This window comes from Pituophis catenifer, unplaced genomic scaffold (assembly GCF_029215685.1).
Source record: "Pituophis catenifer annectens isolate HBS135680 unplaced genomic scaffold, rPitCat1.0.hap2 SCAF_17, whole genome shotgun sequence".
NCBI lineage: Eukaryota > Metazoa > Chordata > Lepidosauria > Squamata > Colubridae > Pituophis > Pituophis catenifer.
Window position 1 is genome coordinate 11710882 of NW_027256897.1, and position 25798 is coordinate 11736679.

The following is a 25798-nucleotide window of genomic DNA, read 5'->3' on the forward strand; positions in this document are numbered from 1 at the left end:
AATTGCAAAATTTACAGATACCTTTCCGGTGGGACGCTCCAGTTGGTATAATTTTCAGATATAAGGGAGAAAGATATCGTTTGAACACCGTGGAGAAGGCACAGCACTTCTATACTACTATTCTTAAGGAAAGAACACCATCTCCACGCACATCTACAGTTTTGGAGATTAAGGAGAGTGAAGAGAAGCAACCTCAACGAGAATTGCAAGAACAGTCTAAGCAGGAATTAGAGGAAATGCAAGGCGCAGAAGGAGGTTTTCTGGATGAGCCTTTGCTGGAATCTTCTCCAATCTTGGACCCGGTTCGGATGATTGAAGTTAAGGATCAACGTATAACTCGAGCTCAATCTAAGTTACTTAAACAAAAGCAACAACAACAACAAGAAAGACAAGACAAGGAGCCAGTTAAGAGTACTGCACAAGAGATTGGAGCCATGGGGGGAGCGAGATCGAAGCTTTCGGATGACCTTCGATTATTCTGCTCTTTGCTCCAGAAAGAGGGAGATGACGTTTAAGTGTTTATCTTGGAATGTTAATGGGTTGAATTCAGCACAGAAAAGGAAGAAATTATTTACATATTTGAAACAATTTAATAATGATATAATTTGTTTACAAGAAACGCATATCACAACTCAAGATCAAAAATACTTGATAAACTCCAAACTAGGAACACATTTTATATCTTCAACTTCGCAAAAAAAGAATGGTGTGGTTATTTATGTAAATAAAAAGTTAACAGCTAAACTTATAGAAGCAGATGAAGATGGTAGGTTTGTAGCAATTGAATTGCTTACAGCAAATGGCCAAATTCTTTTGATTGGAATTTATGCTCCCAATCAACAACAGGACCATTTCTATAAGATGTTACATACTAAAATACTGCAATGGGATTACAGATCTATTTTAATTATGGGAGACTGGAATGGAGTAATTGATTCTAAATTAGATAAAAAGAGTTTGGCAAAGTCTAGGATTAGATTACCACAGACCTTTTTTGATATGAAAGAAGATATGGAACTAAAAGATGTTTGGAGAATACCTAATCCAAAAGAATTGGACTACACTTTTTTTTCTGACAGACACAGATCCTTCTCTAGGATTGATTTCATTTTGTTGACAGATGACTTACTTGTTAAGACAAAAAGAACAAAGATTTTTCCAAGAACTTTGACTGACCATAGCCCAGTATGGATAGAAATTGAGATGGATAAGGTTGAGAGACGTTCTTGGAGATTTAATGAGAATCTGTTTAGATATGAAAAAAATACAACAGAACTTAAAAAGCATTTGAAAGAATTTTTTGAAATAAATTTGAATAAAGGTACCCCAATTGAAATTGTGTGGGACGCAAGTAAAGCTTATATGAGAGGGGTACTTATCTACATGAACTCTAAACATAGACTGTTTCGACAAAAGAAAAGATCTGAACTGGAAATAGAAATAAAGAATAAAGAACAGTTACTCATTAAAAATCCAACAGATGAAAGAATATGTAGTGCTATAAAACTTTTGAAAGACCAATTTCAAATGCTTATGGCGGAACAAGTCGCAACAAACTTACAATATGCGAAGCATAACACATTTTGTAACGCTAATAAACCGGGCAGATGGTTGGCTTACACATTGAGGAAAAAACAAAGTATACGGACTATTGATAGTATTGATATTGGAGGGAAAGAAATTTTTCAACAAAAATTAATTAAAGAAGCTTTTGTGGACTATTATACCAAACTATATGCCAAAGAGGAGGTGCAGAATGGACTTATAGAAAAATATTTAAACGATAAAAGAGTTACAAAAATTACTGATCAACAAAAGGAAAGAATGAACTATCCTATAACAGAGGAGGAGATAATAGTAGCAATTAAACAGCTAAAAACAGCCAAAGCTCCTGGCACGGATGGTTTGACCGCAGTGTATTACAAAACTTTGCAAGCTGAAATGGTGGAACAACTCAGAGATTTATTTTGCAATATTCAACAAGGGGGTAAAATACCCCCATCATGGACATATCTTTGATACCAAAAGAACAAGTTGGTCCTAAAAAACCAGAGAACTATAGACCAATATCTCTTTTGAATACAGATTATAAAATCTACGCGAAAGTATTAGCCAACAGGTTAATGCCAGTAATTCAAAAGGTGATTCATGATGATCAAGCGGGATTTATCGAGGGCAGACACATGAAGGATAATGTAAGGCAAGTATTAGACTTATTGGAATATCTTGAGAAGAATAAACAGATTCCTGCAGTGCTGGTCTTTTTGGATGCAGAGAAGGCCTTTGATAGAGTGGATTGGAATTTTCTACTAAAGACTTTAAAAAAGATGGATTTTGGGGATCAATTTATACAGGCGATTTCAGCAATTTACCAAGAGCAAAAGGCACAGATTATTATTAATGGAAGTTTGACAACAGAGTTTAAAATTGAAAAAGGAACAAGACAGGGATGTCCGTTGTCCCCACTTTTATTTATTTTAACATTAGAAGTCTTGCTAAACACAATACGGGACTCTAATAGCTTGAAAGGTATAATGATTAGGCAAGAGGTTTACAGAATAAAGGCATTTGCAGATGATCTGGTTGTTACCCTATCACAACCAATGGAATCAATAATCCTGATGAAGGACATTATACAAGACTATGATAAAGTTTCAGGTTTTAGACTGAATCCAAAAAAGACTAAAATGATAGCTAAAAACATGACACAAGATCGTAAACATGAGCTTGAAAGAAGGGCAGGTTTTGAGACTGTACCTAAGGTAAAATATCTAGGAGTTCAGGTTGCAGAATCAAACATGAAATTGTTTCAAAATAACTATGAGGTGTTGTGGCGAGAGGTGCAGAAAGACATGGAGACTTGGAAAAAACTGCAGCTGTCTCTACTTGGAAGAATAGCGGCAGTTAAGATGAACATTTTGCCAAGATTTCTTTTTTTGTTTCAAATGATTCCGGTGCTTAAAAGCGATAAACAATTGAAAGTTTGGCAAACTGGACTTAATAAGTTTGTTTGGAACGAGAAAAAGCCGAGAGTGAAATTGAAAATTATGCAAGATGTTCCAGAAAGAGGAGGTCTTAAACTTCCAAACCTACAGTTATATTATGATGCAGCAGCTTTAACTTTAACAAGTGATTGGTTTGGAAGTAAAAAGGCTGGAATATTGAATGCAGAAAGTTTTGATCTTGAATTTGGATGGCATGCTTACTTATTTTATGATGACAAAGTTGATAAAGTATTTAAAAGTCATATACTTAGAGAATCCTTGATGAGAGTTTGGAAGAAGCATCGACTCAAATGGGATTATAAAATACCGCTATGGCTGGATCTTGGTCATACTTTGTGGAATACAAATATAATGTCACTCGGGGGGTTTTTATACAAAGAGGTTCTTTTTACAGATGGGGCAGATGGCAGCTGAAGACATTGCAGACACTGTTGGACGAAGGGATTAATTTAACTTGGTTACAATATAATCAATTACAATTGAGATGGAAAGAGGACCAAAAAACTGGTATTATGTTGCATGAGGAAGAATTGGTTAGACATATAAGAGAGAAAGGTCCAATGCATATCAAAAGGCTTTATAATGTTTTGCTAGAAAGGGACTCAGAAACTGAATTAGTTAAAGACTGTATGATTAAGTGGGCACAAAATTTTGAAGAACCAGTGATGTTGGAAACATGGGAAAAAATTTGGGTTCAGAATGTTAAATTTACGCAGTCGCAGAACCTGAGGGAAAATTTCTATAAAATGTTTTATAGATGGCATTTAGATCCCAAAAAGTTGTCATGTATATACCCTAATGTTCAGCCAAAATGTTGGAGATGTGAATGTTTGGATGCTACGTATTATCATGTTTGGTGGACCTGTAGGAAAGTTAAGGCTTTTTGGATAAAAATTTGGTGGGTCATGCAGAATGTTTTGAAGAAAAAAATTCAATTTTCTCCACAACTGTTTTTATTGGGTATAGTTAAGGGTTTTACATTGGGTGAAACAAAATTGATATTGTATATGATAACAGCAGCAAGATTGTTGATAGGTAAATACTGGAAGAATGAAGCTTTGCCCACTATCGAGGAATGGACTTTGAAGATGGCCAGTTTTGCAGAGATGGCGAAGATTTCAGCATATTTAAAAGATTGTTCACAAGAGACTTATGAATGGGAATGGAAAAGGTGGATAGAATATGTTCAGAACAAATATCAAACTAGAAAGTATCAAATAGTTTTTATTTGAAAATAATGTATTAGAAATATTTTAATGTAATGAGATAAAGAGAAAAATTATACAGGGGAGGGAGGGGTTCAAGTTTACATATAAGTGTTATATTAAGGGTTTTTTATGAGTATGAGTATATTATAGGGAAGTCTGGGGGGAGGGGAGGGTTAGGGAGGGTTAGGGAGGTTGGGAAGTTTGGGGGGGGAGGTGGGGGGGGGGAAAAAGGGGTGAAAATGTAATTGTAAAACTTTTGCAATAATAAAATAAATAAAAAAAAAAGTTACCAAAACTCTTGTCTATCACTCTCATTATGATTGTCAGGACAGCAATAACACATTTTGTGTCCACAACACTACCTATGAGATCTGTCCTAATAACAGAAACCCCATATGTTTTAACCCCCAGGGTTCCCGTTTCATCCTGAACATTGAAGTTACTGGTTATCGAGGTAGTAAAAAAATCTGGTGTCTATCTCGGGAGGAATCAGAGTACTTCTCAGAATCCTCGGGTTCAAATCTGTTTTGATGCCTGTTATGCTATCGAATGTGGTTCTTTAGATTGGCACCAGTCATATCATACCTTAGAAAAATACCTCTATGATTTCTGTTACAACCCTCTGCTATCTCGTATGGTGTTTCTTCTCAGTCTTATACATACTGGCACACTAAGAAATCCCAACCTCGACCAGGACCACCCCTAAGTGGTTGTTATGGTTCTAGCTACTTTAATATCTCCCGGGGGGAGGCCACATCCACTTGTCATCTTTATAAATGCAACCCTATGTGCCTACTTTTCAATGCTCCCCCTCCAGGCACATTAAATGTGGGTCTTGGCCAGATTAAAATTAAGGTTACCAGAACAGTGCACCAGCTTGAGCGCTTCACAATTTTCCATTCCTTTTATGAGGAAATGGAGAAGAAAGTAGAAATTCTTCCAATAACAAAAAACTTTTTCATAGACTTAGCTGAGAGGATTGCATCATCCTTCAATGTGACTAATTGCTACGTCTGTGGAGGCACGAATATGGGGGAACGATGGCCATGGGAGTCCAGGGAACTAAACCTGAACACTCTTCCCCAACTGAACCTCACATGGTTCTCTCTAGACCGACCCCGAGAATGGATCCTACAAACTTCCATTATTGGAGATACATGGTTTCAAAGACCTGTCTCCCGACTTTTGACAATCCCTTTAGGGGATTTAGCCTGTCAAAACCTTATTGTAGCTGCTAATGCAAGTACCACTTGGTGGTCTGGCGTGAATGCTACTCAACCAACAAACCCCTTTTCTGAGTACAAACAGCTCTCCTCCCTCTGGGATAGTCTCCATGACGCCTCTTCATCTTGGCCTGCCCCAGATGGACTCTTTTGGATTTGTGGAAGAAAAGCTTATGTGTCCCTTCCACGTAAATGGAGTGGTACTTGTGCCTTAGGGACCGTTAAACCTAGTTTCTTTCTTTTACCCATCACTCAAGGAGAGAGACTTGGTGTCCCAGTTTATGATGAAGTAGGACACAGGGATAAAAGATCCGTTACATTTTGGGATCTCAAGATCACTGATCAGAGAACTTGGCACGATGAAGACTGGCCTCCTGAAAGGATTATTCAGGTATATGGCCCAGCCACGTGGACTGAGGATGGGATGTGGGGTTACCGTACACCAATTTATTTACTCAATCGTTTGATCCATTTGCAAGCGATTGTTGAACTCATTACCAATACTACAAGCACTTCCCTTACCCTGCTTGCTCAAACTAACACCAACATTCGCACTGCTGTCTATCAGAATCGTCTTGCCCTCGATTATTTACTTGCTCAAGAAGGAGGGGTTTGTGGAAAATTCAATCTCACTAATTGTTGTTTAGAAATTGATGATAATGGTAAGGTCATAGAGGAGCTTACTGCCAGGATGAGAAAACTCACACACGTCCCTGTCCAGAAATGGACTGGAGCGGTAGATTTTAACTGGTTTGGCAGTATCTTCTCTGACTGGGAACGAATTGGGTTCATGGTGCTATTGGCCTTTGGGAGTCTCCTTTTTCTCCTTTGCCTCATTCCTTTAATCCAAAAAATAGTCACATCGACTATTTCTGGGATTACAGTTATAGCATCCTCAGTGTCAACCACTTCTCGTCAAAAGCCTGCAAATCTCATGATCCTTAAAACAATTTCTACTAAATATGTACCTCTTTTACAGCATGATGGAAAGCTTTCCATCATTTAAATAAAAAGAGTGGAATGAAGGGAAACAATAATAAGGATATAATAAATAATACTAGAATATAAAATACTGATATACTAGATTTAGTAAAAGCTTGTTATTCTGTAATCATTAGATTCCTGTAACATATATATTGTGCTTTTGTATTTGTATCACATATATTATTCATTTCTATTTGTATCTCCTGTTACAAACATATTGTCATTAGGCCTCTGAAATGTATCTGGTATTTGTCAAACGTATGTCCCTGCCATTTGACCTGAACTCATATCAATCTCTTTGCCATGGTATGTATCTACAGCCATCAACAAAGGGATAATTTACACCTCAGTCCTAATTTATGTTTGATCTGGATAAGATCTTGTCTTCAGGAGCCAGGGGCTAAGTGGCCAATTAAGTAAACAAAGATAAGACTAATTGGAAGTTTAGATTCCTTTGCAGGGCAACAAAGAATACACAAACATAAATTAAGGGGCCAGAGTGGGGACCTAACTGGTGCTTTAAAGGTATAAAAAGTGGTTACATTTTCTCTGAAGATGTGAACCCTCCCATATACATATCTCTTTGTATGTGTTTGGAATGGTTTTACCCAGCCTTTTGTCTTTGATCAAAGATTAAATGTTGATTCTTATTCAAGCCTCCGTTTAAGTCTTTCTTTTTGGTTCACTGAGAGCTTAAGAGTATAGCCGGACCTTACAAAACCAAATTGGATCTTATCAAAATTGCCTGATTCCCTATTTCCTTTTTCCAACCATAATGTGTTGAAATGAGAGGAAATTCACATGCAGGAACCATTGGCAGGAGATTCTCACCTCTTTAACTGGAGCTGGTCTGCTTTTGTGCAGGAATTCTGAATTCTTATATCCAGGAACAAGAATTTTCCTGCATCAAATAGAGGCCATGTAGATGCTTCTTAAAAACATACTTGAGAGAGTCACACATAGTGACTTTATTTATTTATTGGGATCCTGCTTTTATTATTTTTACAAATAAGTCCAGGCGGAGAACATATCCAAGAAAAGAAAGAATATATGTAGCTCATGACATCAATCCCGTTTAGCAATGATGAAGGTAGCTAGTCTGGGTAATTAAACGTCTGCAAGAAGACAAGCCCAGAGAGCACTAGGGAGCCCTCCTATCCAAACACAGCTTCCTCCTCTTTTCTCCCCCCAACAACAACCCTGTGAGGTGGGCTGGACCGAAAGAGAGGCTGGGTCTCTTGCTTTCTACCCTGGTGCCTTAATCACTAGACCCAACTGGGTTGGGTCCTAACGATGACTATTAATATATAATAATTAATTACCGTGTTTCCCCCAAAAAAAGACCCTGTCTTATATTTTTTTGAACCCTGAAATAAGCGCTTGGCCTTATTGCCGTGCGCTCAAAAGCCCGATTGGGCTTATTATCAGGGGATGTCTTATTTTGGGGGAAACAAGGTATAATTAATGAATTAATAATATATAAGTAATTATGACTATTACAAATAACTATTACTGTGGAAAGGCTACCCATTAGCAGACACCGAGTGGGTGGCTGCTCCAGATTTTTGGGTAGTGAGGTTTATTAAGTTTCACTCTAGTTGCCCTCAACGGCCCCAATAAGGACTATAGCAGCAGCTCAGTTACTACTTACATAATAATGTGTAGGTATATTTATTGTTGTTTCAGGTCTACCTTTCTCCTGGGGGGTCGGCATGTCAAGACTGCGTTGATTTTAAATCTACAGTTGATTCCATTTTGAGAGAAATCATTATGAGGAAGTTGGAAAATGCAGTACAAATAGTTTTTCTCACCTCCACTCCTGCACAGGTCAACTGACCTTCTATTTACACCTGCCTCAATCCCTGGGCCCAGAAAGAAAATAAAGGACAGGATAGGCAGGAAAAGGGTTATAAAGTGAGAGATGTACCCAGGCCTCCCCCAGCCCCCCTCCCCCTGCGATCCAGAATGGCAACATCCCAATAGGGATCTAGGGATCTCTTGTAGCGGTTTCTGCTGGAAGACAAGGAGACCATTGAGAGAATCCAATTGACAGGAGTTTCAGATGTCTGGGGTGGGTCTTACATGGTATTGATATTTGGAAAACCCATATAGATTTTATCAAACAATGACAGGGAGCAGCTCTTACACACCCACAATAATAAAGGCTAAATTAGCCCTAGATTCACCCAAAGCACAGGTGAATTAGGCAACAGGTGGGATGTCCATTTAAAGGCACCTTATTAAGAGTATTAAGAGATTTCCCTGAATGAAAAGAAGAAATCCAGGACACAGAATCGGGTTTCATTTTATACTCCACACAATAGAAAAAGTACAAAACAAGGGTTGATTTCCTTGAAGAAATCATTCTGCTCAGTTACAGCTATATCAGAGACATGGACAGTAACATCCCATAATATTAAGCATAACCACTGAAAAGAGCATTGCCTTAAAAGGAGAACGTTCACTCGGGAAATGGCATCACGAGTCACAAGAGTCTATGGTGAAAAGGTACCACTTTAGCCAGTGAAACATCTAGCATGTAAAATTGAAAGTCCACTATTATTCAGCCTGGGAAAGTCCATTATTTGGCTGTTATTATTTATCCTTCTTAATATCTCCTTTACTCAACCCTCTTCTTGGAATTATAATTATCAGGAATATCATTGTTCTGTTGCTTTGTAGATACACCGAGAGCTGGTGCACTCAGGACAAATTCCTTATGTGCCTCTTCACATGATGAAATTAAAACATGCACATTCAATTCAATTGCTGGGATACATTCTGAAGGTCTTCTCACACTCATGTTTATAATTTTTCTCCCCTGTGAATTCTTTGGTGTCGACAGAAGCTACTATGCTCAATAAAGCTCTTTCCACACTCGAGGCAATGGTTTCTCTCCTGAGTGGATTCTTTGATGCAGGTGGTTTTTCTCCTGTGAATCTTTTCATGTCTATACAGAATTCCTCTCGTACTAAAGCTCTTTCCACACTGCAGGCATTTAAATGGTTTCTCTCCTGTATGGATCCTTAAATGCCTTTGAAGATCTACATTTCTTTTGAAGGATTTTTCACATTCTGGGCATTTATATTTCTTTCCTCCCTCCTAGATCCTTTGGAGATTCCTGGGTCTTCCTAAGGACCCTCCGCCCTCCAGGCACTTATTCGGTTTCTCTTTCCAGTGGATTCTTTGATGTGTATAAAGGTGGCTCCTCTGACAGAAGCTCTTTCCACACTCCAGGCACTTATGCGGTTTTTCTCCTGAGTGGATTCTTTGATGTTTATAAAGATTTCCCCTCTGACTGAAGCTCTTTCCACACTCCAGGCACTTATGAGGTTTCTCTCCCCAATGGATCCTTTGATGTGTATAAAGATTGCTCCTCCGACTGAAGCTCTTTCCACACTCCAGGCACTTATGAGGTTTTTCTCCTGAGTGGATCCTTTGATGTGTATAAAGGCTGCTCCTCTGACTAAAGCTCTTTCCACACTCAAGGCATTTATGAGGTTTTTCTCCTGAGTGGATCCTTTGATGTCTATAAACGTTGCTCCTTTGACTAAAGCTCTTTCCACACTCCAGGCACTTATGAGGTTTCTCTCCTGTGTGGATCCTTAGATGCCTTTGAAAATCTCTGTTTCTTTTGAAGGATTTTTGACATTCCGGGCAGTGATATTTCTTTGCTTCGACCTGGATCCATTGGATCTTTGGGGGTCTTCCGAAGGAGCCTCCACCCTCCAGGCCCATCTCGGAGTCTCCGCCCATTTCCTCCTCCCCGCATCGCCCTCCAGGCAGTCGCCTTTCCCGGGCTGCCCTTGGGCTCATCCCTCCTGCAGCCCTGGAGCCCCCCGGACGTTCCCCGCAGTCTCCCAGGGAAGCCGCGCCAGGACTGGGCAGGGCTGCTCCGCGGGGCCCGCTCTCCTCCTCCTCCTCCCGGGTGGCGCCTCTTTCCTGCATCCGCCTCCATCCTCCGTCCTCCTGCAGGGGAGAAAAAGAAGAGGGTCATGGTTGCGTCCCCTTCCCCACAGGGGAGGTCCAGGCCCAAGCCCCCACCTCCCACGGGCCTCCCGGGCATTCTCCAGGCGGACACGGCCTCCATCCCAGCCTCCCGTCTCCCTCCCCGCCCTCAAGACTAGGCCTCGGGCTCCCAGGCCTCCGGAGAGACGCTCCCGGACTTCAACTCCCAGCATTCCCTACGCCCAACCTGCATCATCCACGCTCCTCTGTCGCCAATTCAGGCAGCTTCCCTCGTTGCCCCTTTTACTTCCGGAGGCTTCACGCCCTTTTCTCTCCAGAAGTTCCGCTTGTTCATCCGGAGGATCCGCCCCACGGAGTCATCCTGCCAATCGCCGCCTTCTTCAGAACGACCAATCGGCGTCCGCCTTCCTCCAATCAACCAGATGGCGCCTGCACGGTGCCGAGGACATGGAAGTGGGGCGGGGCTCACCTTGAACTTTGGGGTCTGATCTCCCCCCACTCTGCAACCTCCGTTTTGAGGGAGTGGGAGGTCCTGGGCTCTTCTGGGGCTGCGACCTCATAGCAACCTCTGAAGGGGAGCCAGGGATGAAGCCTGGGAGAGGAGAAAGAAGAGACCCTGAGTTCAAGGGTTGCACAGCTCCCTTTTCAGTCCAGCCCACCTCACAGGGTTGTTGTTGGGGGAAGAGAGGAGGAAGCTGTGCTGGATGGGAGGGGGAGGGGCTCCTCGGGGCTTCTCTTCTTGCAGACATTTCATTGCCCTTCCTTCCTTCCTCATGGCTAGAAGCGAGAGGGGCTCAGAGAGCTCCAAAGACCCCTCAGTTCAACCCTCAGCTCCAAATATTCCCCTACATTTTGCTTCATGTCTTCTCCACCTTATTTGTAAAAATAATAAAGCCAGGATCCCAATAAATGAATAAACTCGCTATGTTTGACTCACTCAAGTCTGTTTTTAAATAGCAACTGCATGGCCTCCATTTGATGCAGGAAAATTCTTGAACCTGGATGTAAGAATTTGGAATTCATGCACAAAAGCAGACCATCTCCAGTCAGAAAGGAGCTAAGGAGGAGATCCTCCTGCACATGTTTCCTGCTGGTGAATTTTCTCATAGAAGTCAATAGCTCGTTGTTGGGAAAAAGGAAACGGGAAATCATGCAATTTTGACAGGATCCAAGTTGGTTTCTTCCTGGGTCTCTCTAACTGCTTTATCCCTCAACATTTGGAACTTGGCTAAAAGAGGGTCATGTGCCTTGGGGGCCATGTCTGCACTTAAGCAGAAATAATGGAGGGGGCTCACCTGGGATGATGGAACAAAACACAAAACAGAATGGCAACACAAAGGGAATGAGATGGGAAGTTGACCCGGAGCTACATTAATGTGTAGAGCTTCCTTTGGCAGAGGCAGTCTACATCCAGAAAGCTGCCTTTTGTGCAAAAAAGATGAGAAATGGGCAGCTTGAGTGATTTGTCTGGTTGCCTCCTACAGACATTTGCCTGGCATTGGAATGAAAAGGCGGAGCAGGTGAGGTTTGATAGGCACCTGTCATCTTCATGGGAATTCTGATGGCTTTATGACCGCCAGTTACTGTCAGTTGTCAGAGTGAAGATGCCTTCAAGAGGTTCGTCAGTCTTCAGAAGAGCTCCTGGACTCTGGGAAATCTTCCCTCTATTTGCAGCCAATTTATCAGAGTTGTGTTCGAAGGGCGAAAATGCCCTTTTGGCCTCTTTTGGGAAAGGGAAGCAGAGACAAAATGAGAAGACCCAGCTCTTTTTCCTGTTACTTTTAATTATTAGTTGATTAATTTAAATCACGTCTTAATCTCCAAACTCAGGCACCAAGTTTGGTGTGGAGCTAAAAAGGACTTCCTGAATTGGAGACTTTACATTTGCAAATGTGTTTCACCAAATCAGTTGTTAAACTGAGAAGATCCCACCCTCCGCACATGCCCCCCCCCCGTGTCACCTTTTGGCACCCCATTTTGCGCCTGGAAAGCCCCACCTGTGCCCCGTTTTGGCTTCCAGGTTGGTGCAGGTGGCCTTCCAAGCGCAAAATGTGGTGTGTGTGTGGGGGGGGAGTACGTGTGTTAACTCCCAGAATGCAATGCGAGTGCCCCCGCACATGCACCCTGCCCCCCCACCTATGCGCTCCTAAGATCCGAAAACGAGTTGACAGGAGGCACATGTGCATACATGGTGTAGCTGAGCTGGGGCGACGGCTGGTATGACATAGGTCCACCATCACGGCTCTAAGTTTAGGCTTCATCACTAATTTATTTATTTTTATTCATTTATTTAATTTAAAATGACATATTTAGCCCTTTTAACATGGTAGTCCATGCCTCTTTTGTAAGTTGAAGAATGCTTGTTTTTCCTTTCCTAACGAAGGCTCTTTATTTGGTATGTGGGAACTTGCTTTTTCAGCAACTACATGACAAGAGTATTCTGCAAGCCTTTGAACAGATCTGCAGCTTTCAAGAAAGACACAAACCCAGCTACAAAAGACCAATGCAACCCATTAATTTGTCCCTTGTGGGATGTTATCTAGAATAAATGTTTTCTGTTGTTCAAACTTCACAAGCAATCGGTGTCTTTTATTATTCCATTTTCTCATTTTTTCCCTGCTTCGCTTTCCTAAGAAGGGTCGAAATGAGCATTTTCAGCTTTCCAATACAACTCTGATCAATTGGCTAGAAATAGAGGGAAGATTTCCCAGAGTCCAGGAGCCCTTCTGAAACCAACCTACCTCTTGCATGGCATCTTCACTCGGATAACTGACAGTAAATGACAGTTTATGACCTGTATTCATGAGCTCATAAAGCCATCAGAATTCCCAAGGAGATGACAGGTGCCTATCAAACCTCACCTGCTCCACCTTTTCTACGTACACCAATGCCAGGCAAATGTCTGAAGGAGGCAACCAAACCAATCACTAAAGCTGCCCAGTTCTCATATTTTTTTTTTTACAAAAGGCAGATTTTTGGATATAGACTACCTCTGTCAAGGGAAACTCCACTCATTAATGTAGCTCTGGATGAACTTCCCATCGCACCCTTTGTGTACCCACATTGTTTTGTGTTTTGTTCCATCATCCCAGATGAGCTCCCTCTATTATTTCTGCTTACGTGTAGCACCTTTTCCTGAATCCAAAGTAATACAGCAATCCAGGACAGAAAGCAAAATCCCGCCTCCCTTGAACCACTTCTGCAAAAACAAAATACTGCATAGCTTAATGATGCTGAACCCCCAAGTCACATGACCCTCTTTTGGCCAAGTTCCAAATGTTGAGGGATCCAGCAGTTAAAGGGAGCCTTGATAGTACAGTGGTCTATGCACCCTGTTATTAACACAGCTGCCTGTAATTTACTGCTGGTTCGAATCTCTCCAAGGCTCAAGTTTGACTCAGCCTTCCATCCTTTCTAAGGTAGGTGCAATGAGGACCCAGTTTGTGGGGGCAATAAGCTGACTTTGTATAAATATACAAAAGGATGAAGGCTATTGCTTAATGCATTGTAAGCCGCCCTGAGTCTCCGGAGAAGGGCGGCATATAAATCAAATTTAAAAAAAAAAAAAAGGGACCCAGAAAGAAACCAACTTGGATCCTATCAAAATTGCCTGATTTTTCTGCTTATTTTTTCCAACCATAATGTGTTGGAATGAGAGGAAATTCATTAGCAGCAACCATTGGCAGGAGGTTCTCATCCTTACGTCCTCTTTAACTGGAGATGGTCTCCTTTTGTACATAAAATCCTGAATTCTTACATCCGGGATCAAGAATTTTCCTGCATCAAAGAGATGACCTCCCCCTCCCTCAATACAGAGCAGGGGAGGGGGGGAGAGGGGACCCCAAAGTTCAAGGGAAGCCCCGCCCCACCTCCCCGGGGAACCATAACAACCGTGGGCACCGCGCAGGCGCAATCCAGGTGATTGAAGAAACAAAGACGCTGATTGGTCGCTCTAGAGATGGTGACGATTGGCAGGAGGATTCCTTGGGGCGGGCCCTCCAAAGGAACAAACGGAACTTTTGGAGGAAAAAGGGCGTGAAGCCTTCACTTCCGGAACTAAAACGGGCAATGAGGAAGCTGCCTGAATCGGCGACAGAGAAGCCAGGATGATGCAGGTTGGGCGCAGGGGATACTGGGAGTTGAAGTCCGGGAGGGTCTCTCCGGAGAAGGCAGGTCTCGGAGCCCGAGGCCTAATCTTGAGGGCGGGGAGGGAGACGGGAGGCTGGGAAAGAGGCCGTGTCCACCTGGAGAATGCCCGGGAGGCCCGTGGGAGGCGGGGGGGGGGGGGCACTTGGGCCTGGGCCTCCCCTGCGGGGAAAGGGACGCAGCCGTGACCCTCTTCTCTCTCTCCCCTGCAGGAGGACGGAGGATGTCGGCAGATGCAGGAAAGAGGCGCCGCCCAAGAGGAGGAGGAGGAGAGCTGGCCCCATGGAGCAGCCCTGCCTGGTCCTGGCGTGGCTTCCCCGGGAGACGGCGGGGAAAGGCCAGGGGGCTCTGGGGCTGCAGGAGGGAGGAGCCCAGGGGGAGCCCGGGAAAGGCTGCTGCCTGGAGGGCGATGCAGGGAGAAGGAAACGGGCGGAGACCCCGAGACGGGCCTGGAGGCTTCTTCGGAAGACCCCCCAAAGCCCCGAAGGATCCAGGAGGGAGGAAAGAAACATCAGTGCCCGGAATGTGGAAAAACCTTCAAAACAAATGGAAATCTTGAAAACCATTTAAAAATCCACACAGCAGAGAAACCATTTAAATGCCCGGAATGTGAAAAATCCTTCAAAAGAAACGAACATCTTCAAAGGCATCTTAGCATCCACTCAGGAGAAAAACCTCACAAGTGCCTGGAGTGTGGAAAGAGCTTCAATCAGAGGAGCAGCCTTTATACACATCAAAGGATCCATTGGGGAGAGAAGCCTTATAATTGCCTGCAGTGTGGAAAGAACTTTCGTCATACCAGCAACCTTTTTAGACATCAAAGGATCCATTTGATAGAGAAACCGAAGAAATGCCTGGAAGGTGGAGGCTCCTTCGGAAGACCCAGGAATCCCCAAAGGATCCTGGAGGGAGGAAGGAAATATCAGTGCCCGGAATGTGGGAAAACCTTCAAACGTAATGGACAGCTTCAGAGCCACCTAAGGATCCACTCAGGAGAAAAGAAATACAAATGCCCAGAATGTGAAAAATCCTTCAAAAGGAATGACCATTTTCAAAGGCATCTAAGGATCCACTCAGGAGAAAAACCTCATAAATGCCTGGAGTGTGGAAAGAGCTTCAGTCAAAAGGGAAACCTTTATTCACATCAAAGACTCCATTTAGAAATCCGGTACCAATGCTGGCAATGTGAAAAATCCTTCAAAACAATTCAAATCCTTGAAAAACATGTAAGAATCCACTCATTAGAGAAACCATTTAAATGCCTGGAGTGTGGAAAGACCTTCGATCATTGGAGCAACTTTGATAGACATGAACAAATCCATTCAGAAGAAAAAAAATACGAATGCCCGGAATGTACAAAATCCTTTAAAAGAAACAGCCATCTTCAAAGGCATCTAATAATCCACTCAGGAGAAAAATCTCACAAATGCCTGGAGTGTGGAAGGAGCTTCAGTCAGAGGAGCAGCCTTTATAGACATCAAAGAGTCCATTTACAAGAAGAGTATGAATGTGGGGAATGTAAAAAATCCTTCAAAACAATTGAAATCCTTGAAAAACATCTAAGAATCCACAAGCCAAATATATGCCTGGAGTGCGGAAAGAGCTTCAGTCAAAGGGGAAGTCTTGATACCCATCAAAGAATCCACACAGGAGAAAAACCCTACAAATGCCTGGAGTGTGGAAAGAGCTTCAGTAATGGTTCAAACTTCTGTCGACATCAAAGAGTCCACACAGGAGAAAAACCACATAAATGCCTGGAATGTGGAAAGTGTTTCAGTACGAGAGGAGCTCTGTATGGACATAAAATGATTCACACAGGAGAAAAACCGCATAAATGTCTGCAGTGTGGAAAGAGCTTCAGTCAGAAAGGAACCCTTGACGGACATCAAAGAATCCACTCAGGAGAAAAACCCTACAAATGCCTGGAGTGTGGAAAGAGCTTTATTGAGCGTAGTAGCCTTCGTCGACACCAAAGTGTCCACACAGGAGAAAAACCACATAAATGCCTCGAATGTGGAAAGTGTTTCAGTCGGAGAGGACACCTTAAGAGACATCAAAGAATCCACTCATGGGAGAAACCATATAAATGTCTGGAGTGTGGAAAAAGCTACACTCAGAGAGGAAAACTTTCACTCCATCAAACAATCCATTCCGGAGAAAAACCACATTAATGCCTGGAGTGTGGAAAGAGCTATACTCAGCGTAGGGGCCTCCATCGACACCAAATAATTCACGTCGGAGAAAAATTATAAACATGAGTGTGAAAAGCCTTCAGTCCCAGAATGTATCTCAGGAATTGAATTGAATTGCGTATTAAATCTGGCCAAGTGTGAATAGGCACACTAGGAATTTGTCTTAAGCTCTCAGTGTACATACAAAGCATCAGAATAATGATATTCATGATAATTATAATAATTCCAATATGAGGGTCGAATAAAGAAGATATTAAGAACGGTAAATAATAACTGCCAAATAAGGGACTTTCCCAGGCTGAATAATAAAGGGTTTTTTCAATTGTACATATGAGAGGTTTCAACTGGCTGAAATTGTCCATTTTCACAACAGACTTTCGTAACTCATTTTCTGAATGTTCTTTTAATGCAAGGCTCATTATGATAATATGGGATGTTAATTTCCATGTCTCTGATGTAACTGTAACTGAGCAAGGTGATTTTTTCCAGGGTGGATTTGATTTAAATCACGATTTAATTTATTATATAAATCACTAGCAAAAAGGCTCATGGTTACTGTGAAATTGTGTGAATGTATCAATACAGTGCATGTTATCTCAGCTTGCGGAGCTTGGATTCATTGAATGAGTTTCCCAGAAATTTAAATATTGCAGAAAATACCCCTTCATGCTTCATAACTAAGCTCCATTTCATGCTGAATAAACTAAATTGTTAATTCATCTTAAATATAGAATGACCTTTAGATAGATTTTTACATCAAAAGCATTTTATTGGAATGAATTTGCTAAAAATAAAAAACCCGATTTCAATAAAAAAATCTAATTTTTTTTAAATTAAATTGATTTCTATCCACTGATTTCTTCTAAGCAATCAACTGTTGTTTTGTACTTTTTCTACTGTTTGGAGTATAAAATGAAACCTGATTATGTGTCCTGGATTCCTTCTTTTCATTGAGGGAAATCTCTTTGCTACAATACTCTTAATAAATTGCCTTTGAATGCTCATCCCACTCAGATCCTAATTGGAGCAAGTGTGCTGTGGCTGAATCTAGGGCTCATTTGGCCTTCATTGTTGGGGGTGGGAAGGAGCTTCTCCCTGCCATTGTTTGATATAATCTATGTGGATTTCCCAAATGTGGGGACCTATTAAGACCATCCCCAAGCAGAAACCCCTACAAGGGACTCTCTAAGGCCAAGGAAGCTTTGGGATATATGAGCCATATTCTTAAAAAGCCTCCACTCTTTTAGCCTTAAACTCCTGGCTTTTCCCCAGGAGCTGGGAGATGAGACAAGGAGAAGGTGGCATGGATTGGCCCCAGGTTTTTCTTTGTTTTTAAAACGGTTTTTGGGAGCTGCACTGAGTTGACTGAAAGATGGGCAGTTATAAGAATTTTTCAAATGAATAAGACCCATTGGGGACCTCTTTGATCTCCCACTAGGTGCAGAGACTAGGTGTTCCCCAGTTGTCAGGATCGCGAGAGTCCTCCATTATTATGCTTTCCCCTTCTCTCCCTCAGGCTGGCCCCATAGATCCCCTCCTTCCTATCCCCTTCTCTCCCTCAGGCTGGCCCTCCAGAAGCTTCTCCTGTCATCTCCTCTCCCATTCCCTCCCTCAGGCTTCCCCATAGATCTCCTCTTATCCCCTTCTCTCCCTCAGGCTTCCCCATAGATCTGCTCCTATCCCCTTCTCTCCCTCAGGCTGGCCCCATAGATCTCCTCCTATCCCCTTCTCTCCCTCAGGCTGGCCCCATAGATACCTCTCCTGTCCCCTTCTCAGGCTGGCCCCATAGATCTCCTCCTATCCCCTTCTCTCCCTCAGGCTTCCCCACAGATCTCCTCCTATCCCCTTCTCTCCCTCAGGCTGGCCCCATAGATCTTCTCCTGTCCCCTTCTCTCCCTCAGGCTTTCTAGCCGCTTCTCTCCATGAGGCTTTCCCCACAGAAGCCTATCCTATGCTATCCCATTCCCTCCAGAGTTATTTTCAAGTTGGGAGGGGGAGTTGAACGTCTAACTAATTGGCATCAGAGCATGTTATAATAATATAGGAAATACTAATGCTCTGATGGTCATTTCGAAAAATCCTTTCTTAGTGAGCACCTAGAATCCAAGAGGAACATAGGTGGCAAATTTCAAGCTTGTAGGCTTTACGGTTCCGGAGATTTCGTGATTAATGCATGAGTGGTTTTCCCTTATATTTAGATTAGTATCCTGCACTGGATACTTTGGCTCCTCTGGATAACTTTGAACATCAGCTCACAGATGTCTTATACAACCAGCCTCCCCCCCACCATCTCCCTTCGCTCAGCAAGAACAACCCTAGAGCAGAGAAGGAGGAGACTGAGGCCAAGGTAAACGGACTGTGTAGCATTAGCAGCGTGAGGCTCCGCCCAACCGCTGGGATGTCATTACATCCCTTTTTTTACCATCTGCGAATGCGCATGTACCCCTCCCGTTCCCAAACCGGTAGCAAAGGTAAGTGAATTTCATCCCTGTATTTGGCCCTTTTAACATGGCAGTCTGCCTCTTTTTTTCAGGTTACGAATGCATGTTTTTCCCTTCTGGACTAAGGATTATTATTTGGTATGTGAGAACAAAATTATTCTGAAAGTCTCTTTCTTGCAAGTTGCAAGAAAGAAACAAACCCAGCTACGAAATACTCATGTAACCCATAAATTTGTCTCTTGTGGGATGTTATCTAGAATCAAGGTTTTCTGTTGTTCAAACTTCATAAGCAATCAGTGTATTTAACATTTCGTCATTTGTTTACTGACACTGAATCAAAGGTGGGTTGCAGCAGGTTCTGACCAGTTCTGGAGAACCCGTAGCGGAAATTTTGAGTAGTTTGGAGAACCGGTAAATATCACCTCTGACTTGCCCAGCCCCCATCTATTCTCTGCCTCCCGAGTCCAAGCTGATAAGGGAGTAAATGATATTCATGATAATAATTATAATTCCAATAAGAGGAATTATTTATCTTTACTTCAATTGGGTAAAGAAAACAATAAGGGTAAATAATAACTGCCAAATAAGGGACTTTCTCAGGCTGAATAATAAAGGACTGTTTCAATTGTACATGCTAGATTGTACAACTGGCTGAAATTGTACCTTTTCACAACAGAGACTCGTGGTGCCATTTCCCATGTGAATGTTCTTTTAATGCAAGGCTCATTTCAGTGGTTATCCTTAATATTATGGGATGTTCCTGTCCATGTCTCTGATGTAACTAACTGAGCTGGATGATTTCTTCCAGGTTGGAATTGATTTAAATCATGTCGATTTAAATCATGATACAAATCACTATTAAAAAGGCTTGATTTAAATCAACTTTTTATATCATACTTTTTAAAGAGCAACCCTCATCTCTGTCCCACAGTGTCTCCTCCTCAGACCCGCTGTTGACTCACCCACAGTCCCGTTCACTTTCAAGGGATGGCTGGTGATGCGGCAGGGACACAACTCGGTGAGGGTCGTGGCTGGCAGGAGGTGAGTGGATGCCTGCTAGCAGGTGCTGCCATGATGGATCTGAAATGACAGGTGCTCTTTAATACATTTATAAGCTGCTTAGAAGGCTTCACTTCCATTTTTATTGCTTGCCCTTTCTCCTCACACTGGGAGCCTGGTGGTACAGATGCATTTCTCTTCCAACAATCATAGAGTTTGTAGTCTACATAGATTTGCAAAAGAATGGGATAAAGGAATATTCCTGCACTTTATGATTTATCCCATGGTTACTGTGAAATTGTGTGAATGTATCAGTGCAGTCCGTGTTATCTCTGCTTGCAGAGCTTGGATTCATTGAATGAGTTTACCAGAAATTTAAATATTGCAGAATATACAGCTTCATGGTACACAAACAAGCTCCATTTCAAGATGAATAAACTACATTATTAATGTATCTTGAATAGAAAATTATCTTTAGCTAGATTTTTACCCCCAAAGTATTTTATTAAAATAAATTTGATAAAAAATGACCAAAAAAATCTGATTTAAATTTTTTTAAATCTGATTTTTTATTTTTATCTTTTTAAATCTATTTTTATCAACCCTGATTTCTTCAATGCAATCAACTCTTATTTTGTACTTTTTCTACTTCATGGAGTATAAAATGAAACCCGATTCTGTGTCCTGGATTCCTTCTTTTCATTAAAGGAAATCTCTTAATACTCTTCATAAGTTGCCTGTAAATAGTCATCCCACTCAGTGCCTAATTGGAGCAAGTGTGCCGTGGCTGAAGTCTCTACTGTCTAGTATTGTAAGGGGTGGAAGTATAGGAGGGTTTCTCCTAAAATCTACCACCATTTCTATGGTTTTGAGTGCATTTAGTTCAAGATTGTTCTGGTTGCACCACAAAGCTAGTTGTTCAATCTCCGGACTGTATGCAGATCCATTGTCGTCTCGAATGAGACCAGTCACTGTTGTGTCATCTGCAAACTTCAGTACTTTAACAGAGGGATCTTTTGAGATGCAGCCCTTGGTGTAGAGAGAGAAGTGGCGAGAGCACACAGCCCTGGGGGCTCCTGTGCTAATTGTACAAGTATCTCCAGTCAGAAATGAAGAAGCTTCTTGGATGAGAAGCGAAATACCTTCAAAGGAAAACCAGAAAGTCCAGCTGCTTCTTGAAAAAGCACCTTTGGGACAACCATGACCTGGATGACGGAGAATCTCCAGAGACATTCAGGAGGCCTTCTACAGTTCCAGACAAGCGGGAAGATGCTGCATTGGGAGCAGCTGGTAGAGTCTTTATTGGCTTCTATGTTATTGTCTGCTTTTATTAAAGCATGCGCTTGTATAAATGTCATGCATTCCTCTCAATGGAAATAAGGAATTCAGTTCTGGGAGCCTGAGGTGCTGGGAGGGGGTGTGTGATGGCCAGTTTGGGGGATGGGGCCCATGTATATTTCTTTTATATCATTTATATCTTCTGACTTTGCAACATTTGAAGGAACTTGAGTACAATGTCAGGGTAAAATAAAAATCAACACTGCCATTTCTTGCCAAGTACTACCTGTAAAGATCTAGTACTACCTGTACAGTTTGGGGGCAATATATCAAACTCATGAGCAATAACTGCAAAATATGTCCCAGAGACAGTAAGCAGGGTTGAGTCAGCCGGCCCCTCCCCACCTCTAGCTGCCTTACCAGCCCCTCCCTCCCTGGATCCAGCTTCTCCTTTCTCTTTGCTCCTCCTTTCTGAAGGACACTTGGAAAACTACAGCAGAGGGGGAAATCCCCTCCAATACTGCCCCCTTCATATTTGGATTTTTCAATCTTTTTTGAGCGCTTGGAAACCTGATGCCGAAGTTGAGACGTGTGTGTATATATTTTCCTCCCACACATCCTCTTTGGAGAGGCTCCTGTTGCAGCTGCTGCTGGGGCCAGTGTGCCCTGCGATATGGCCCTCCACCTCACTCATTTTCTCTTATTCTTGCAGCCGGCTAGCAAAGCAACACACCTGCTTATCTGCCAGCACATTTGCAAGTTCCCTTCCCACCCACCCACCCTTGGGCTACCTGTAAAGCCAGGCCTCTCCCCCTTAATCAAGGAAGTAAAGACTCTTGAAATTTTGCATTTCAAAAGGATCCTTTTATTGAGAAAGAAGTGATAGGTGGGCGAAAGCAAAGCAGGATCTGGGGTCCTTAAGGCAATACAATAGGAATAAAAGAAGTTAGAATCCCCTCCCAACCGTCTGATGTGGATTTACCCAATTCCCATTCCCTCCCCACTCCTGGGGGAAGGATACCGCAAAATCCCCATTCCCCATACAATAAGCCACCCAGAGTTATTGGGAGTTGGGCTGATCTGCAAATTTAATAGAAGTCATACCTAAATAAATGGGTTCGTCCCCCCGAAATTTCCTGCTCTTGGATATCCCAGAGGGCCACTTTGAAACATCCCCAAGGACCCCAAAGTATTGTTGGATGGTGCCACGTTTAAGGACAGTGGGAGAGAAATTCTCTCCTCAAAAGTTTGAACTTCAGGCATCTTTTCTCATACAGCAATCCAGGACAGAAAGCAAAATCCCGTCTCCGTTGAACCACTTCTGCCAAAATAAAATACCGCATAGCTTAATGATGCTGAACCCCCAAGGCACATGACCCTCTTTTGGCCAAGTTCCAAATGTTGAGGGATCCAGCAGTTAAAGAGATCCAGAAAGAAACCAACTTAGATCCTATCAAAATTGCCCGATTTTTCTGCTTCCTTTTTCCAACAATTATGTGTTGGAATGAGAGGAAATTCACTAGCAGGAACCTTTGGCAGGAGGTTCTCATCCGTAGGTCCTCTTTAACTGGAGACGGTTTGCTTTTGTGCATGAATTCCGGATTAGAATAGAATCACAGAGTTGGAAGGGACCTTAGAGGTCTTCTAGTCCAACCCCCTGCTTAGGAAACCCTACAGCATTTCAGGCAAATGGTTATCCCATATCTTCTTTAAAACTTCCAGTTTCCACCCATTGCTTCTTGTCCTGCCCTCAGGGGCTTTGGAGAATAGCTTGGCTCCCTCTTCTTCTATCTCGGAACAAGAATTCTCCTGGATCAAACAGAGGCCATGTAGTTGCTTCTTAAAAGCACATTTGTCGGTTATTGAATCCATATAGAGAATTTATTAGAATCCTGGATTTATTTTTACAAATAAGGGGAAGAACACATGCAGCAAAATGAAGGGGAATATTTGCAGCTGAGGGTTGAACTGAGGGGTCTCTGGAGCTCTCTGAGCCCCCCTCCCTTCTAGCCATGAGGAAGGAAGCTACTTTGGGCAATGAAGAGAAGCCCAGAGGAGCCCCTCCCCCTCCCATCCAGCACAGCTTCCTCCTCTCTTCCCCCAACAACAACCCTGTGAGGTGGGCTGGACTGAAAAGGGAGCTGTCCAACCCTTGAACTCAGGGTTTCTTCCTTCCTACCCTTCAAGCCATCATCACTGGCTCCCCTTCAGAGGTTGCTATGAGGTTGCAGCCCCAGAGGAGCCCCTGACCAATACGGAGGGTGGGGGGAGATCAGCCCCCAAAGTTCAAGGGGAGCTCCGCCCCACTTCCAAGATCTCGGCACCACACAGGCGACATTTGGTTGATTGGAGGAAGGCGGACACCGATTGGACATTCTGAGGAAGGCGGCGATTGGCAGGATGACTCCGTGGAGTGGTCCCTCCGAATTTAGAGGCGGAGCTTTTGGAGAAAATAAAGGCGCGAAGCCTCCAATTCCGGAACTAAAACGGGCAATGAGGGACCTGTCTGAATTGCCGACAGAGAAGCTCGGATGATGCAGGTTTGGCTCATGCGATGATGGGAGTTGAAGTCCGGGAGGATCTCTCCGGAGAGGGCAGGCCCGGGAGCCGGAGGCCTAGACTGGGGGGTGGGCAGGGAGGGAGACGAGACGCTGGGAAGGAGGCCGTGCCTGCCTGGAGCATGCCCGGGAGGCCCGTGGAAGGTGGGGGCTTGGGCCTGGGCCTCCCCTGCGGGGAAGGGGATGCAGCCGTGACAGTCTTCTCTTTCTCCCCTGCAGGAGGATGGAGTATGGCGGCAGATGCAGGAAAGAGGCGCTGCCCAAGAGGAGGAGGAGGAGAGCGGGACCCGCAGAGGAAATGCATTTGTTACAATTGATGCTCCCCAACTTTGGATTCTTTTGCCTTTTGAACATCTTAGAAAGATTGGAAAAACTTCTCACAAAACGTCAAGGTCCCCAGTGTGTTTTCGATCCTCTCTAGTCTGGTCTCTTTGCTGCCACCTAGAACTGTCCCGAACTGCAGACCAAGACCCCAGAAAAGGTTGAGAAGGGAGACCCCGATAACCCCACGGTCCTAGACCTGGACCAGATCAAGGAAGCCTTTGCCCAATGGGTGGGGCCCAAAGGCCTCAATGGGAACCAGTCCAGGCCATCTGCACAACTCAGTGAACCCAGCTGGCTGTGTTTTAAGGGTGCCTTTCCCCCCCAAAAAAACCTATGAGGGAGCCTCTCACCGTCAGGAGGAAAAGGGCCCTTCATGCAACCTGTATCTTGAGCCAAAGGATCCGGGCTCTTGGTGGAGGAGAAACCCATCACTTGTGGTCATGGGAACCCAACTGCAGCAGTTCAGAAACCCTGGCAACTACAGTGAAGGGCTGGCTCTGCTTCCCTGTCTCCATCCCGTCCATCGAATGGCCAGCTTGATGAATGGAAGGGCCGAGGTGGGGGATTGTTCACCTTGCTGGTTGAGAATATCCCAAATTGTCTCCTCAGCAAAAGCATCTTTGATCACATCCTACAAAGCCTCCAGTGGTAGAGAAAGTGCCCTGAGGGTTCAAAGGGTCCCAAATCCCCCTTGCTGGGCATAGCCACATCCGGAAAGCATTTCTCCTCAGAGTCCGTGGGCAGTGAGGGAGGCGTGGCGGCTGCTGGGGCAAACAGCCCCACCCTTTGCTTCATGCCACAGTAAGGGTCTCCGTGCTGCGAGGCCAAAGCCCCACTCCGCTTCTCTGCTGCAGAGGGGAAGGTCAGCTGGTGGAGAAGGCCAGGTCCTTCCCTTCCTTCAGGCTGGGGCAGAGCAGGAGAAGAAAAGCTGTTGCAGGGATCACCTTGGCTGCTATACTTGAAGGTATCGCTAATTTATTGTTTTTGAAGTGTGTCTCTTGTGATTTGTGGGAAGGGCAGGTGGGGAAAAGAAGCAAAGAGTTTGAATTCTTTCCCTTCCCTCTGAAAAGTCAAAGAGCTGCCAAATTCATTCAGAGATCTTGGAGTAGAGAGAGAAAATAAAGTTGTTGAATAAACTGTTTGTGAGCCAAGTTCTTTGGAAATTATTTTCTGAACCCTCCGGGACTAATGCAGGTGTAGGAAGGAAACGCAGGGAGAATAAAAAAAGGAGGAGATGCCTATACATCAACACCCAAAGTATGAAGAAGAAACAGAGGGAACCTGACGTCCCAGAACACGAGAGCAAAGATGAGATTGCTGCCATTACTGGTGGGATGAAACTCAGGAGAATTTAAATTTTTCAAGACACCTAATAAAAATAGGTGGAGGTGGAGTTGCACTTTAACAGCTGCACCTTTGTAGAAATGCAAAAAGTAAAAAATGAAGAAAACCTCCTTGAATGCATTTGGGT

General features: G+C 43.4%; 1 protein-coding gene and 1 pseudogene across 1 annotated transcript in view; one reads left to right on the top strand and one right to left on the bottom strand.

Moving 5' to 3' along the window:
- The window catches only part of LOC139325603 (uncharacterized), a 101097-nt gene extending 83714 nt beyond the window's left edge, over positions 1–17383 (top strand). The window contains 1 exon segment of the mRNA XM_070955530.1: positions 15030–17383. Coding sequence (XP_070811631.1) covers positions 15030–16787 — 1758 coding nt within the window. The 3' untranslated portion in view covers positions 16788–17383.
- LOC139325841 (zinc finger protein 502-like) lies at positions 9226–13193 on the bottom strand (annotated as a pseudogene).
- Positions 17384–25798: the final 8415 nt, after the last annotated feature.